General features: G+C 55.7%; 1 protein-coding gene across 1 annotated transcript; it reads right to left on the bottom strand.

Moving 5' to 3' along the window:
• Positions 1-463: 463 nt before the first annotated feature.
• Positions 464-7,759, bottom strand: EMX2 (empty spiracles homeobox 2). Its single transcript, XM_050305445.1, is given in 5 exon segments — positions 464-1,419; positions 3,980-4,164; positions 6,266-6,746; positions 7,461-7,507; positions 7,510-7,759. Coding segments are annotated over 5 exon segments (1,131 nt in total). The 3' UTR covers positions 464-1,251.
• Between the last annotated feature and the right edge of the window lie 8,859 nt (positions 7,760-16,618).

Below are 16,618 nucleotides of genomic sequence, written 5' to 3'. Positions count from 1 at the left end.
CTTAAAAATTTAGGGCATATTGATAAATCTTTATTGACAAAATATTGACAATGACATACTTCTTGGAAGTATATAGTGTGTTAGAATTCTAACAAATTAAACACAAAACACAAAAATATTTACATTCTGATATAGGAGACATGAAGGAAACATTTGTCACTTTTTTTTTAGTAGCTCTATGATCTCGGAATATTATAAGGTCAGTGCTTGAAAATTGCCCCAATGAAAATGGCCATTAGAAAAAAAAAAAATCCATCTGTGATTTTAAGTCCCTTTTCTCTGGATCCTCCCAGCCTAGAAGGTGTCCCCACTGCCAAAACTGGTCGCTGGGTTTGCGCTTTATGAATCTTAAAAAATAATCATCACAGGTTTTGCAATGGGGATACGATGGGGAGTGGGGGGGCTAATTTAATTTGATTTTTTTTTTTTTTCAGCATAAGTTGTGACCAACCCCAACCTCCCCCCCACCCCGCCTTTCCCTCCCGTCCCTCCCCTCCCCACCGTGTTTGTCCATCCGGAAGGAACACTATGCTTTGTTACTGCTACTTCATTTAGCTTTCACAAACACTTTGACGCCAGAAGTTATCATAAAATGTTTACAGACTGCACATTTCTCGTAAAATAAAATTAAAAAGCACACGGAACCTGTCTTAAAGGGAAAAAAAATTACAATTAATTTCTGTCTTTAGGAACTGGAGTAATTTTTTTCTCTTTTTTCCTTTTTTTTTTCTTTTTTTTTTTTTTTTCTGCCCAGACGGCTTTACACATGCAATTCAAGTTTCTGAAACAGGTGTGGATTTTGGCTGCTTATGGAAATCTCTCTTTAAAAGACGGAAAAAACTGTGAAGTGCAAAATGTCCAGTAAGGTGGTAATTTTTCTGGTTTGGATGGGGGGGGTGGCTGGTTTGTCTATTTTTTTATTATTTTATCATTTTTTTCTATATATTTTTAAATTTTTTTGACGTTACGCTTTTAAAAGTGGACTGCGATAAACGGAATACCTGTCAATCACCTCGTCCCGGTGTTTTGGCTCTGATTGACAGATCCCCTTGGCAGAGCGGTGCCGGCAGTGCCACAGTTCGGACCCCTCGCTGTCTGGCCCTCGCTCGCTCCCAGCTCCCTCCCAGACGGGAATCGTGTTTTGGTGAAGATCTCCGTGTCCTTCCCCCACCGCCACGCCGGGGGGTGTGAGCCTTTAACACTTTCGGTTAGTGGGGTGCTTGGCTTTGAAAAGTCCCAAAGAGCCAGTTCTTAATCGTCCGACGTGACGTCGATTTCCTCTGGACTGGCTTGTTTGGTGGCGATTCTCCACCGGTTAATGTGATGAGTCCCTTTTTTCTTCTGTTGTGAGTCCGAACCTTCCTCTTCCAACTTTTGCCGCTTGAACTTTGTCCGTCTGTTCTGAAACCATACTTTTACCTGCGGGAGGAAAGGCACCGGGCGTTAGTCGGCCTCCTGCCCGCCGCCTGCTGCCCTGGGCCTGGCGCGGGGCTCCGGGTGCTCCCCGGGCCGTGCCCTGCCCTCACCGAGCCCTGCCCGCACCGCGTCCTCCCTGCTCCGCGCCCTGCCCTCACCGCTGCCCAGCCGGGAGCGGCTCGAGCAGAGACGAGGCCCGCCTGCCTCCGAAAGCCCCTCAGGAAAGGCCCGGACACGCTGTCCCACGCCCGCCGGCCCCTCCGGAGCGCCCACGCGTGCGGGACTGCGCGGCACGGCCGGGGGATGCGCCGGGCGCGCACCGGGCGCGCAGCTCCCGCGTACGAGAGGCCCCCAGCAATGCCCCGGTGCCCCACGCGGGGAAAACACAGCGTGGCTGCGCGGAAAACACAGTGGGATGTCACTTCCACGGACCTGCTTCTGTTCCCCGAGCTCGGCGAGGTGTCCCGCGGCCCCGGGGCTGCGGTGGGGGATGCAGGGCCGGCTGCGGGGCGCCCACCTGCCCGCACGGCCCGGCGGGTCAAAGCAAACCGAGAGCCTCATCCGTTCCAGGATGGGGCTGGGGGGCGGCGGTACGAGATCTTTTCCTCTTGGAAAAGCGAATAAAATGTAAGAAATTAGCCCCCAGTAGAAAAACGTCCATCGGTCCCCGCAACATCTCCCCGGGACGCGCCGTCCAGGAGCAATCGCAGCGCAGTGAAAGCTGTAAATGCCATCGTAAATATCCCTCTGATTTTGTTCAGCGCCGAGTACATCTGACTGAACCATCCGGCAGCTGACTTCAGTTCTTTAATTACAGATAGTATTGATCTGGGAGCTATCTCCAGAGCTGGCCACACTCCTTGTAGCGTCCAAAGGTAAACACTTTTTTTAAAAAAAAGCAGTTTAAACTCTGTTTCTGTCTGAAAGTGCCTGATAAAGGCCTCGGTAAGGGGGGGGGGTGTGGGGGGGGAAGAGAACTGGAGCATTTTAATAAGCTGGTTTAACCCGCTTCGCTGCCTCTTCAGAACAGAGACCTGACTGGCCGGACACACATCTCTGCTGCATTTTCATATTCTCCAAAAGTCCCCCATTAAAAAGCTGAGCGGGGAACAAGGGGTGAGTTTAATTTGCTTTTAGTTTGCTAATTGAAGGGGAGGACGGTTCATTTCTGCACGCTGATCTCCCAAAAGGGAGCTCATTTGTAGGGGACTGGGGGTTTGACATCCGGACAAAAGACCCCAACCAGCTTCGGAATCAAGCAGCACAAAGACCACCTTAAATACAGCTTTCCAGTAGAAATAAGCCTGTGACCGGTCCCTTGTTCGGGGAACCTCATAAAAGTGGCGATCCCCTTTTATTGTTTTGTTAGGGAGACATTTTAAAACAAAAGCTCCAACCTCTTTATTGCTTCCCCCACGAAAAGGAGTTAAGAAAAAAAAAAAAGTGTTACAACTTAATCCGCCCAGAGAACGCTGTGTTTACTGGGAACTTTGAACTAGGCTGCGGCTGGGTATTTTGGCTTTTTTTTTTTTTTTTTTTTTTTTTTTTTTTTAGTACAGTGCCACATACTGTAGCAGAGACAATCCCCATCTGGAATCCTGTCTCTACGAGTCTCCTGGAAGGGTACAAAACAAAACCCCGACACAACAACAACAACCACCACCACCACCACCACTCCAAACTCCAGCTTTTCTTCCGGCGGGGAGAAAACCGCGTGAAAAACGCCCTCAGAGCGGCCCCGCCGTGCGCGGGTCCCCCGCCGTCGGGGGGAGCCTGTGCCCGCCCCCGCCGCAGCCCCTCGCCGGTTCCGCGCCCCCTCACGAGTGTCCGGCCTCGATACCTGCGAGACCCTCGCCCCGGGTCGACCGGAGCGGGAACATCGCTAATTGTCCCGCCAGATACTCGACCGAAACAGGCTCCGGTGCGGCTCTGGCCCGCAGCCAGTCGGCGGGAAGGGGGGACGGAGGGGGAGGGGGTGAGGGACATTCCTCGTTAATAATTTCTCTGCTTTTATTTTTCATCTTTCTATCCTCCTGAACCGGCTTCTCACATCCCCTCTGCCTGACGCGGGGCTGGAAACGAGTGGAAAATCATCCAAAAAACTGTTTCTACCGTAGGGTCCAAAAAGGTCCCCCCGTATTTGTTGCGGTGGCTTTTTTCCCCAGCATCGAACTACTTCTTGAGGGTCAGAGCAGCCCCGCAGCAAAAGGGCCGGACCTGCAGATCGCAGATCTCACTGCTCCCTCTCCGCTCGGGCCGGGGCTCCCGGTGGGGATGCCCGGGGGACCCCAAATCCTTCTCCGAGCGCTGTGGCTTCCCACGCCCGGCCGAGACACCGCGACCCCCGGCACAAGCGGTGGAATCACGAACGGGAAAGGATTTTTCAACACCCAGCCGAGGGGGGACCCCTCTCTCCACTCCACCAGCTCGGGACCGAAGGCCTAAACACCCCTAGAATTTGCCCGTATTTTTTGTTCGCATCTCGGCCCGGCCGGGTGGGCTTTCCGAAGGAGATGCCGGTACTTTCACTTTCCCAACTGTCCGTTCCATGTTTCCCCCTTACCTGAGTTTCTGTGAGGCTGAGGCTGTGTGCCAGCTGTTTTCTCTCTGCTCCTACTACATAATGGTTCTTCTCAAAGGCATGTTCCAGTCTCAGTAACTGGGATGGGGAGAAAGCTGTACGGATCCGTTTGGGTTTCCTGGCCAGTGCATTGTGCAATAGGAAGCTCTCCGGGCTGGTTTCATTCCCTGGGCAACAGGGTAAAACAGAGATTAGCAAAACACCTTTCCCAAATGCACTCAACAGGACTTTCTAGCTCAAGAAATTTCTTTCTCCCACCATTATCCGCAGGAAAAATCCAACTGTAGTTTCTTTTTTATTTTTCAGTGCTTTTTTGGTATTGAATTTTCCTTTGATAAATAGGTGGAGGGGGATGATAAATGAGGAGGAGAAGGACAGGACTGGGAGAAATTAAAATGCTAAAACCCAAACTGGGGAGAACTACAGACAAAAAAAAAAAAAAAATAGAATTGGCCAGAGCTCGGCTGCGGTATCTGCGGCTTCATCCCACGGCTGCCCCCTTTCCCCTCGACCACCGGCAACCTCACATCTTTCCCTATTTGTTTGTTGTTCTCATCTTCCCGTCGCGGTCAGCTGGGTAGCGGCGCTCGGGGCCGAGCCCTGGCCGAGCCCCCCGAGACGCCCTGGCCGCCCACCGGCCTCCGGGAGCCGCCCGCCCGCTCCCCCGGCCTGTCTCCGCTTCCCTCGCCCAAAACTTCGGTCGGGGCCTTTCTCCCTCTGCTTCCCTCCGTCCTGCCAGTGTGCTGCGCGGAGCGGGGCTCCCACCGCCACCGTTCCCGGCCCACTGCCCACTCCACGCTGCCTCGGCGGCGACAGGAACCGGCGTGGAAATAAAACTTCGGAGAAGCCACAGAGCTGCCATCCCATCCCATCCCATCCTATCGCATCCCTGCCGGCCTGCATCGGAGCGGGGGCGGGAGCGGGGGGTGGGTTAGCTGGGGCTTTTCGGTGGGCATCTCCTTCCAGGCTGTCCCTGTGCTGCTCCTCCGGGTCGGTCCTTCCGAGGTGGGAAAGGCACCGAGGGGCTCTCGCTGTAAGTGCACTAAAAATCGTTGGAGAAGGAGGGTGTGTTTGAAATCAAACTGTGGCTCAACACCAGGACATTTCCGCCTTTCATCTACCCCTCGTTACCAATCGCCTGGTGGCTGCGACAAATAATTTGGTGAGCGAAACCTGTAATTTTATTCTGAGAGGGTAATAATCCATTTTGTGTCTCAGACCGCCTGGCTTCAGAGAGAGTGGCTCCTTTTCCAACCCTGCTGCAGCTACGGAAGGCCGGGGAAAATGCAACATGCAAGTGGTTTGTTTTTGTTCCGAAATAATAAATAAAAATACAAGGAAAAAAAACCAAAACAAAACAAAAAACCCAAACAGATGGATCCCTCCGAGCGGAGGCTGATTTTTTTGTTTGTTTGTTCGTTCGTTTGTCTATAACGAAAGAGGCAGGATCTGGACCCATTACGGGAGAAATCAGCTCACCCTTGGTGGAAGACGCTGCCGGTTATAAAGGGTTAAACAAGGGGGATTTTATTGATTGTCCGCCATTGGATTCGGTTATTTCACTTCAGCCGGGTATCAATCGCTGTGCATTTGGAGCCCCTCGCTGCCCACACGGTCCGGATCGCCCTCCCTGCCACTTCCTCGGCTATCCTCCGCAGCCCCATTTCCCCGCGCTGCTCCGGCGCTGGGATTATTTCCCCCCTCGTATTCCCCTTCTTCTTTCTCTGGGGTTCGTTTCATTTCTCCCCCTCCAGCAAGGGCAGCGGCCGGACTTGGGGCGGTGGTGGGGGCTTCCTGCGGCCCCACAGCTCGGCCCGGCAGCCCGGCGGGCACCGCCGCCTTCCCGGGGGAACCTCAGCCTCAACACCTCTCCATTCCCCGCTCTGCGGGGCCGCTTCCTTCTGTAGCTTTGAACACACCGGAACAAAAAATATCCACCTTTTCCCCTGCTTTTAATGGGGCAGATATCTGACGAAGCCCCAGCCGGCCTTGCCTTCCCGCTTGCCCCCCTCTTCCCGAGAAACCAAAACAAACTGGGAAAAAGCAGCAAAACAAAACCAAGCTCAAGCCCCTCGGTTCTGACAGCTCCGCAAGTTTGGCGTAGGGGGAGACAGGGACAAAAGACCCCGGGCCCGGCCGAGCCGAGCCCGCGGCTCCGGGCAGGGGCCGCCCGCCCACCACAGTCCCCCAAAATCCGCACGGCGGGGGCCGGCAGGGAGCCGCCGAGGAGGGAGTGTGGATCGGAGGGAGAAGAAAAGTTGCACGTACCTTGGAACCTGTGGCCCAGATACCGGTAGCGGTGTATTAGCCACGGGTAGAAGGTGGAGGGGTCCCTTTGCTGCGAGGCGAAGAGCGGGTGCGTGGAGTGCGAGGCAGGCAGCGGGTGGGCGGCCAGGGCGTGAGGAGGGGGCACGGGATGGACCGGCACGGCCGGGTTAGGTGGGTGGGAGACGGCCTCTGCAAAGACCAAGTCCGGGTTGGAGTAGACCCCCCTGCCAGTGGAGTGGAAGCCGTTGAGAAAAGGGTTCATCGGGCTGGAATTGGCATAGCTGAGCGCCGCCGGCCGGATAGGATCCTCGGAGCGAGACGCGGGCAAGGGGCTGTCTTTGGCCACCAGCGACTCGATGGTGAAACACCGCTTGGGTGTGGGCTGAAACATGCTGCCGCGACGAGAGTCCCCGACCCAATCTCTGCCCGTCTCTCTCTGGTGCGCGGGAGACGATCCGGGGAAGTTTGCAGCAGGGAGTGACTTGAGGAGGGATAGATACACACATAAATAGACAGGGGCTGGAGGAAAAGGAGGCAGCGGCAGCCAGCGGTACCCAAAAGGGAGACACACACTCACCACGCACTCACACACAAAAAAAGTTGCTGGGAGAAGTTTCCCTCCTGCAAGGAAAAGGCGGTCGTCCCCCCCTCCCCCCCTAAGTCCAAAGACAATCCATGGATGTGATCGGCCCCTTCACAAGTTGTGCAAACGATTTGTTAGTTCATGAGCCTAATTAGTGCTGGGATCACATAAACAGCTTCCTCTGAAGCCTGGTAAATGGCTTGATGATTGGTCGCTATTACTCGCCTTGAGGTTGAAGGGGGAGACTCTTTAAAGTGCGTCAGAGGGGAGGCGAGCGCCGGGCAGCGCCATCGGGAGGGATGGAGCCGCGGATCGGAGTGCGGCGGGAGCGCGCCCGCCGGCGCGGGGGGAGCGCGGCGCCCCGCACAGCCGCCCCCGCCCCCTGCAGCCCCCGCGCCCGGCCCCGCTCCGCTCCGCGCCCCTCCGCCGCCGCGCTGCCCTCCCGCCCTGCCCTGCCGCCGCTCCGACACCAAGGTAGGCGCCGGGGGTCGTGGAGGGGCTCAGCGGGGTGGGAGTGGGGGGCGCCGCATCTCCTAGAGGGGGCTCGGCGAGGAGTTGGGCTCGTCCGCCACCGTGACACCCCTCTCCCTGCCACCTCCCGGGGGCTCTCACCTTGATCCGCCCCGGGGCGTCAGGGAGAGACACCCCGCTTGGGAAAGATTTCGTCCCGGTGAGAGAACGGGTTGTCCTCCTCCTCCGAACTTATTTACTCCCCCTCGGCTCCTCCGCACTGCCCGCACCGCGCGGCGCGGAGCACAAAGCGGAGGGCAGCTGCATCGTGCGAAGCTGGGACACGCCGGGCTCTCGCACACGGGACAGGGGATCACGTCTCCGGTTCCAGCCTTGTCCGTATTTTCGCTTTTACCTTTGGGTCCGGAGATGATTTTAGGGCTGAGTTCTCCTCCTCTCATTGGCTGGGGCTGCAGAATAATTATGATCACATCCTAATACTCTTGGCTGGTGCTTACTGTTTATTGGTAGTTAAGGATCTATTATCTATTCATCAGCCTCCCATTTTTGCCAATTACATTCTTCTAAAGTGAAGTACCAGCAGGTATTTTGCACATTTACAATTAATGATAAAAAAAATCTGGCGTACTTTAAATCTATTACGCCGCTGTGTAATTTATCTTAAAGATGCGGAATTGCAAATGTAAATTAATGTTTCTGTTGAACCAAGGGATGGGGGGAGTCTTAAAACCAGTCTAGCGTTTCTTTCCTTCGTTCCCGTCCCTTGTTTTCTATTTTCTTTCCACTTTATACATAAAGAATCCGTTACTTCGCCGCATTGAAATATGCTAAAATAATAAATCGCTGCCTAAACAGTCCTCACTTGTTTCCACTAAAGGGCGAGGTGAATTCTATTCGCATTTCCCGCTTTCTACTAAAATCATCTGTTTGCAGCTTGCCGATCTTTTTAACAAAATACCAAACCGACGGGCTAAATATAAGCGACAAAACAGCGTCGGGCACACAAGGATGCGGCTGTTCTTGCGCCTTTGTTTGGGGCCGTGTTTCCCTTTGTGTACCCCGCGCTGTGTGCACTTTGTGGGGGGAGAAGTTCACTTTATGTAGGAAATGTAAATCTGATCTCCAGGCGTGGGGCGGCTGTACGTATAGACATCCGTACCCACACGTGCATACGAGCGCAGAGCAGAGCGAGAGAGAGCTTTATACGGCGGAACTCAAGGCTTTGGACAGATTTTCCAGCGAGGTGCCATTCTCCCAGGTCTCACACGTTTGGGAAAACCTCTGCAGCCCGAAGACACTCCGGGCGCAGGGCTCCGGCCCCACTGAACTGAGAGTGTCGAGCAAGGGAGAGAAGGATTTACCTGTAGCCCCACTCGTATCCCTCGTGAATTGCTAATATCTTAACTTTTTACATCCCCTCACCCTTTCTCCATGAAACTTTTTCCCCTCCACCGGCGGTAATTACGGCTCTTCTCGCAAAGCTCTGGGGTTATTGACACGAACAAGGCTGAGAAAGTGCCCTAAACACGACGGGTATTTGAAGCGCTGATTTCGACTCGGGTCTTAGTTCCAGAACAGCGAAAATGAAAAAAGACAAGAGAAACTTATTTTTCTCCTAGGAAGAGCCGTGTTCTGCATCTGCGTATTTACACTTCTTCGGGACTGAAGAATGAATCTGAATTGGAAAAACTTCAAATCCTTTTTTTTTTTTTTTTTCCCCTTTCCAGACATCCTGACATAATCACGGGGCTCCTTTGAAAACTGCATCAAGCAATTTAGCAGTTGGGGAGGGAGGAATTAAAGCCGTTTGAAAAGAAAGCTCACACACGCAGACGGGGAATAACCCTCCAAAACGCTCACTAAATTTCCCTCGACCGTCTTTACCGCCGAGGAAATATCCTCTAGCCTCAAATCCCTTTCCGAAGGGGAGTCCCGTTGCTTTGGAGCCGAGCGGAGGAGGCTACAGCTGCAGCGAGGTGCTCTCCACGGCCAAGTCCGATTTCGTTCGGGAAAGCGAGTGATCTCGGCCGCAGCACCCTGGAGGTCCCCGCGCCGCCCCGAATCCTGCAAGCTCTCTGTGCTCTTTACATACATACACATATCTGTGCGTGTGTGTGCGGGGACACAGACAGGCAGAAAAACCCCAAGCAGAGCCTGGAGAGCACAAGGTATCTCTGGATTTTGCCAGAGATAAAACAGGCCGGGGACAGTCGGAACAAAAAATTGAGGGGACTCGGGATGGGATTTCCCAGAATTTTCCTCTTCTCCCTAAATTTTCGCATCATTCTCCCACTCGTCGCCGTGGCCATTTCTCGTGGGTGCCTCCCGCACAGTCCCCGGTCTCTCCTAGCCCGGCCGCGGCCGCTGAGTTCTAGCCTGGCCTGCCCCGGGAACACTTCCCGAAGCCCCTCTCTTGAACTTTTCCTACCCAAGGCCTTGACAGGCTGCTCTCGCTGTCCTCTTGGCGTCTACATGGAGAAAATCTGGCAGGGGCTTCCTTCCCAGAAATCCCCGATCGGCTCAGAGTGCACTGAGAGGCAGCCTCTCTCGGAGGGAGGGGTGCGCTACATTCGCAGTCAAATTACATGGCTGGCCTCATAGGCACTAGCTCCGGATTTCCAAACGAATACTCATCCCTTAAAAGACGAAGAAAATGAGAGGAAGGTCTCAGACGCGGGAGACCTCGGGGTAGGACGGTTGTTCAGGGGCTGAACCAGGCTGAACTTTCGCGGGTATGAGGTGGAGGTGAGGCAAGTTTCAGACTCTCCTTAACTTTCTTTTCCAGGCGGGATCCGTCTCCCTCTTCTCTCTCCCGTCGCAGGGATTCGTGACCACAGTGGGGAGGAGATGTGAGCCAGGCAGGTCGTGTCTGCAGGGGAGCTGACTTACTTATAGGAGAGGGTGAAATGCCTAATTTAATTCTTTTCTGGACGCCCTAAACCCCAGTCAGTATGTTTGAGCGTGCTGCGAGCCCTTCGTAAGAGTGCAGTCCTCGGCGGGAGGGACGGGATTCCGGGCCGCGAAGCGCCGAGACGAGCGGGGCTCCCAGCAGCTGGGCCGGGATGCGGGGCTCCGGGAGAGCCCGGGCTCGGGCACCGCGGCTGCTGCTGAGCAGGTGGATCCCACCTGAGGAGGTGTCGCAGGCGGGCCTGGCTCCCCCGAGCACCAGGAGCCCCGCGTGGACGGGACCTCTCTCCCGACGCAGCCGGGGATGGAGAGCGGGGTGAACACACGGGGGGCTTCCCACGGGACTCCCCAAAGAGGAGACTGGCCCTGAAACCCTCACCCCTCTGTTTCGGTCCTGCACAGCCGGGCCAGCGGTGTTGCCGCCGGGGGCCGGTCTCAGAGGCGGGGGATCGGGATCAGGACCGGGACCAGAACCGGGAAAAGGCCTTGCTGCCCGGGTTCCTCTCTCCGGTCCCGGAACAGAGAACATGGACCGCCACTTCAGTTTTTTTTCTTTTCGACGCTAATTCCGAGCCCCTTCCTCCCTCCCTCCCTCCCGACCCAGCCCGCCTTGAGCGCTGCCCAGCCCGGCCCGCCGTGGTTCCGCGCAGCTGGTCTCATCACGGAGGCGTCGGACTTGCGGTTCCAAAATGACGTTAGTTAGCACGGGACATTCGTAGCCTCCCCGGGTTTACACGCGAAGCCCTAACCCGCACCCAACCGCGCCAGACTCCGGCTCTTCTTAAACGCCAAAACGTGCGGGGGAAGTGGGAAGAAATACCCGCAGCTGCGTGCGGGCGCGGTGAGCAGCGCGGTAGCGAGACGCCCCGAGGAGCATCCTCTCTCCCGACGCTCCCTTCTCGGTCCATCCCAGTCCCATCCCCGCCCATTCCTGTCCATCCCGGTCCATCCCTGTCCCATCCCTGTCCCATCCCTGTCCATCCCTGTCCCATCCCTGTCCATCCCTGTCCATCCCTGTCCCATCCCTGTCCATCCCTGTCCATCCCTGTCCATCCCGGTCCATCCCTGTCCATTCCTGTCCATCCCTGTCCCATCCCTGTCCATCCCTGTCCATCCCTGTCCATTCCTGTCCCATCCCTGTCCATCCCTGTCCATCCCTGTCCATCCCTGTCCATCCCTGTCCCATCCCTGTCCATTCCTGTCCCATCCCTGTCCATCCCTGTCCATCCCGGTCCATCCCTGTCCATTCCTGTCCATCCCTGTCCATTCCTGTCCATCCCTGTCCCATCCCTGTCCATCCCGGTCCATCCCGGTCCATCCCGGTCCATCCCGCAGCGCATCCGCAGGGCGGCAGCGCCCCCTGCCGGCCGCCGTTCCTCCCTGCCCGCCCCGCGGCCGCGCCGCCGGCACCGGATGGCGGGCGGGCCCCGCCGCCCCCCCGGGACTCTCCGATCCCGTCAAAAGGCCTTAAGGCCGCTTAATATGTCTATTAATAAAATTAGTAAAGTCCTAATGGACTTGCCTTTTTTTTTTTTTTTTTTTTTTTGAGGGGCGCGGAGAAGCCTCCCCACGCGTGTTTGTGTGTGTGTGTGTGTGTGTGAACACACGTTCGTGCACACGCGCTCTGAGCCCCCCCAGGTGCGATACCCGCTGGCAGAGCACTCGGTTTAAGCGCAGCGTTTGAACTACCCGCCGTTCAGACCAGTTGCACTCCTGAAATCTGTCCCTCCGGGGCAGCCCCCGGAACAGCGTCCAAACGCTGGATCCTGTCCCTGCGCTTATTTTCACACCTCCTTCGAAATCGCGGCTTGCGACACGCCGTGTACTGCAACTTCTCGCAGCCGTGGGTGGTGCGATATGGGCGAGAGGCGCTGGAAAAGGCGCCTGCCTTTCCCGCCCGCCTGGAGGGCTGACCTGCTCCATCCCGAAGGAACGGTCCCGTGGTGTCTCCGCGGCTTCGGGAATGCCCGGGGTGTCGGCGGTGCGGTGCCGCACGCCTGTGAGTTAGTGCAGATTTACAGCGGTCGGATGCTGAACTAGCAAATACAGCGGCTTTGCCCGGCAGCGGCTACCTGGGAAACCGCTGAAATTGTGGGTTTCTGAGCGCTCTCCCTGGATGAAAACTCGTCAGACTTAAAAAAAAAAAAAAAAAGAACTAAAGTAGAGACAGAGCTGCAGGCCAGCCAGGGGCTGCAGATATCCCCGCTCCGGACATCCCACGGGAAAACGCTCGTTGTCCTGTGTGGGAGCGAAGAGGTGCCCGAGCTTTCGCGCGGGAGATGCTCTTCCACCGGGTACCTGTTTTTTTGGTGGAAGACAGTGCATACCAAAACAGAAACTCACTGCCCACGACTGTCGGGACCTCCACTGCCCGGGGGGACCGCGGGAGTGCGCAGCGTTCGCTGCCCTGTGCGAAGCTGATTTATCTCCTTGGCTCTGGTCTTCTCGCTCTCATCTCAGACCCCAATTAGTGTTCCCCATCAGTGCCTTGCTTTTCTTCTGCAGTCGAAAAGAAGGCCGGGTGCCGGTAGGTCCCACACTGGAGCCCCAGAGCTGGCCAGGCCCGGAGCGGCCGGAGAGATCCCGCCCGAGGAGGGGGCTGTAGTCACAAACTTTCCTAAACTTTCCTCTGGACTGAGCGCACCGCTGCCCGTACGGGGATGGGGAAGAGGGAAGAAGCAAACTAAAACACATCTTAAAAAGCAACCTTTTTTTTCTAAGGGAAACAAAAAATCACACTACCAATTACCACTAGTTCTGTTCGGCACTTTTTGGTACCACTGGAATACTTTTCGTTTCTCGTTCAGACATTCACTTTTATGAATTATTCAACTTAAACTTGCTCCTGGAGGGCTCGATCCCGCGGACCCGCCTAACGTTCCTTTGCATTCCACCAAGCGTTTTTCTGGGCAACGGGGAGAGGGTCATGGCTATTTTCAGTTGCTTTCACCTGGCTTGGAGCGAGCCTGGAAGGAAGTTAGCTCTGCTGGTAGTCAGCCCCCTCTCTTCCATGTTCGGTTCCTTTGTGTGTGTATGTGTCCACTCTCGTCCATCGTTTTGGGAAATTCGAGCTTGCAAAAGAGCAGAAGGGTTTTTGGGGTGGTTCACTCTGCACGACACCGCCGCCCCCCGCCTCTCCATCCACCTGAGACATCTATGTCCTGGTGACTCGCATGAGGTTGAAGGAGTTTGCAGTGAAAGAGACTGAATAACTCCCAAATAATTCTCCGAGTTTCTAAAATTTAGAGACTAAATTTTAGCACATTGAAGTGTCATTAAGGATACTAAATATTTTATTTTAAAACGTGCGGTTTTTTCCGAGGGCCTCAAGTGCATAATTGCTTGCAGTGGCATCCTGGAATAGGAATATAAGTATCCAGGTTTGAAATGCATAACCTCCCTGAATTCCTTTCCTTGCTGATGTGTTCCCAAATATTGAAGCTCATATGTATGCGCTGTGGAAGTCATACAGAGTGTAATAAAACAGAGCTCCTAAAGCAAAATCAGTGGTTTCCGTAGGTGTTCCAAGCCCCCGAAGTCCGGTGTTGCTTTTTTTACATGCATAATGTATGTCAAACATATACCTGGGGGCTTTTGCTTAAACTGTGTGTGCGCTTCCATCGGGCTGCCGCTCCGTTACGTTGCTCCCATCTAACAACTTTTGCCCTAGATTAGCTCCAAACTAAGGGCACTTTTACAGACTAATTTTTTTTTTTCTTTCCTGTAATGGAAAAAAAATAAAGGCAAAACTTGTTTCGGAGTCTTAGAAAACTTCACCTCAGGGCAGTGCACAGATGAGAGAATACCTGGGCAGAGGTGCTGCCTTTTCCCGCGTCGCTTCGCTGGCCATCCCTCTGGGAGAACGCGGATCGCTCATCGCTTGTCCGGCTCTTTTCGGCGCAGGAACATCGGGAAAGGTCAGGCCGCTGCGGGAGTCCCCGCTCGGCGCCCGCGTCCGCGCACCCTGCTCCGCGGGCGGACACCGCCCGTGCTGCTCGGTCAAACCCTCCACAGCCGCCAGAGCCCTCCGTCAGCACCCCCGCACAGCGGCGGGTGCCAGGGCCGGGCTGGAATAGCCCATGCCAGGCACAGGAGTGCGAGCAGCGAGCGGGACGGCGGCAGTGCCTGCTCGGGCAGGGCTTCGCCCCGGGCCGGCGGCCCCGCGGGGCTGCCCGCGGCGGGGAGGGCACCTGCGGGGCTGCGGCGGCCCCGGGAGCCGGCCCCTCGCTCCTCTCCCTGGCCGTGCAGGCGGCAGGAGCCGCAAGTGACCCTCTCTCCCGACTCCTGCCACGTTTGGGCTGTTTGGTGCTGCGATCCAAGGAAAGTCTGAACTTGAGGGATAATTTTCTCCATATGGGCAAGGGAGCGCGCACACGGCGGTTCTCTCCAGAAATCACCTACCTCTAATTATTTTTCACTTTTCACAGACAGTAACAAGGGGAATAAATAACATGAAAATTAAAAGAAAGATAAGGGGAAAGAAAGGGGGGGAGGGGGGGGAAAGAAAGATGTTATAGTAAAGAAAGCGGCATTTTTGACAGCAAGTCGGAGAAGGTAACCGGAGCCGCACCGCGCTCAGAGCACCGGTGACGGCAGCCTCAGCGCCGCCCGGAGCCCCGGGTGTCCCGGAGAAGGAGTGCTCCCCATAGCCAAAGGCAAGGGAGCGTGAAGGCAGAGCAGGAGACCGGTCCTCTTTGTGGGGAGAAGTGCGTGCGGCTGCGATGGGTCTGCTCCGCAGGCAGTGCCGCAGCAGAACCGCGCTGCCGAAAATCTGTTCTGCAGCTTCCCCGCGCCCCAGCGCAGCCAAGCCCGGGCAGCGCTGCCCGCAGCTCCCCGCAGCCTCCCGCACAGGCAGAGCAAAGAGCGGGCAGCGGAGGCACCGTGAAGGACAAGGGCAGGGCGGGGGCGAGGGGGCCGGAGGCAGGGAGGGAGGCCGCCTGGTCTCCGCTTCCCACCTTCCCGGGAGGTTAGCAGGGTTGGGCTTCCCCTTTCGCTGTGTTTCAGAAGAAGGGAGCGGGGGAGGAAGAGGATAAGCTTGCGGAGGGTTTGGGGAAGGTCGCAGCCGGGCCGCGGTGTGACATCGCGGAGAGGAGCCGAGCCGTGGTGGGGAAGAAACACGCGACCCCCGGGGGCAGCGGGGACCCTCACAGTCAGTGTAATGTATTTTATATATAAAATCTTTTAATGTTTAGGTGAAACTAGCAGATTTATTTGTAGTTCGCTCCTTCCAGGCAACGAACAAGCCCACGCATCCACAGGTGAGGATGTTTTACGGAGATGGCGGGTGGTACCTCGCCTGGTTCCCCGCTTGTATCACAACAGGACCGAATTGCTCCACGGAGCGATCATCCTAGCTTAGGATGCTTCCTTACAAACGAGCAAACCTGATGTGTTTGTTGATTTGTTTGTTTGCAAGAGCTGAGCTGTTTTCCTGCTCGCGATTTGACCGCTGCAGAGAAACCCGCTCCCGGCCATCGCCGCCGTGACGTTGAGTTAAGGAAATACTACAGGTGTTACTACGGTGTTCGGGAATTAAATCTCCTTCCTTTCCCCCTCCTCCTTCCCGGAGTTATTTCCTAGCCTACCCAGATAGCTGGGAAAGGGTCCCACATACCCCGGAGCTGTAAATTGAGCGCTGAAATACTTGATCTCACTGATCTTTGGAGAATTAAATCTGGCCTCATTTTACAGGAGGAAGCGAAGTCAATCTCGGTGGTTTTGCGAAGAAAGGCTGTTATTTCCTAGAGGATAGGCGTTTAAGTTGTTAAATATTAGTTTTTAATTACGTATTGTTCTTTTAAAAATAATATTTATACATAGGTCCGTGAAGGTATTCAATTGAATTTTCAAGCCATCAGTTAACCATTCTTTACACGACTGATGGAAAATAGCCCATTGTACGAGCGCCCGGCTATGTTTCTTCAGCAGACGGCGCTTGAAGTGTTCATCATTGTCCCCCGCACCCTTCACCGAGGCCTCCGGGCAGCTCCGGGCCCGGGGCTTCTCACGACCTCGGCTGCGCACGGGGCGGAGATGGATGTCACAAACCTGGGCTGGGGGGTACGGGAGGGAGCAGGACAGGCTCTGACACAGTCGGGCAAAGCCACAGAGCGAAGAAACTAAAGAACAAGAACTAGTGATACGAATAAAAAATTCATGATTGAAGGCACCCGCGACCCCCGCGGTGACTTCACTTCCCTCCCCTCCAGGCCCTCCGCGACAGGGACCTGGTGGCAGGGTGGCTGTGGGAGCCCCGGCCCTGCCGGGGCGTCGTGGGCGGCCGAGCTGGAGCCCAGCCCGGCTGCGGGGCCGGGGGTGCGTGACCAAGGCAGCATTGACTGCACATGTGGAAGGGGGTCCCCCGCAGAACGCTCCTTTCCCTGCCGCAGGAC

Source organism: Myiozetetes cayanensis, unplaced genomic scaffold, assembly GCF_022539395.1.
Source record: "Myiozetetes cayanensis isolate MyiCay16 unplaced genomic scaffold, myiCay2020 scf10, whole genome shotgun sequence".
Lineage (NCBI taxonomy): Eukaryota > Metazoa > Chordata > Aves > Passeriformes > Tyrannidae > Myiozetetes > Myiozetetes cayanensis.
The sequence above is the reverse complement of the archived record's forward strand: the minus strand, read 5'-3'. Positions and strand labels throughout refer to the sequence as shown.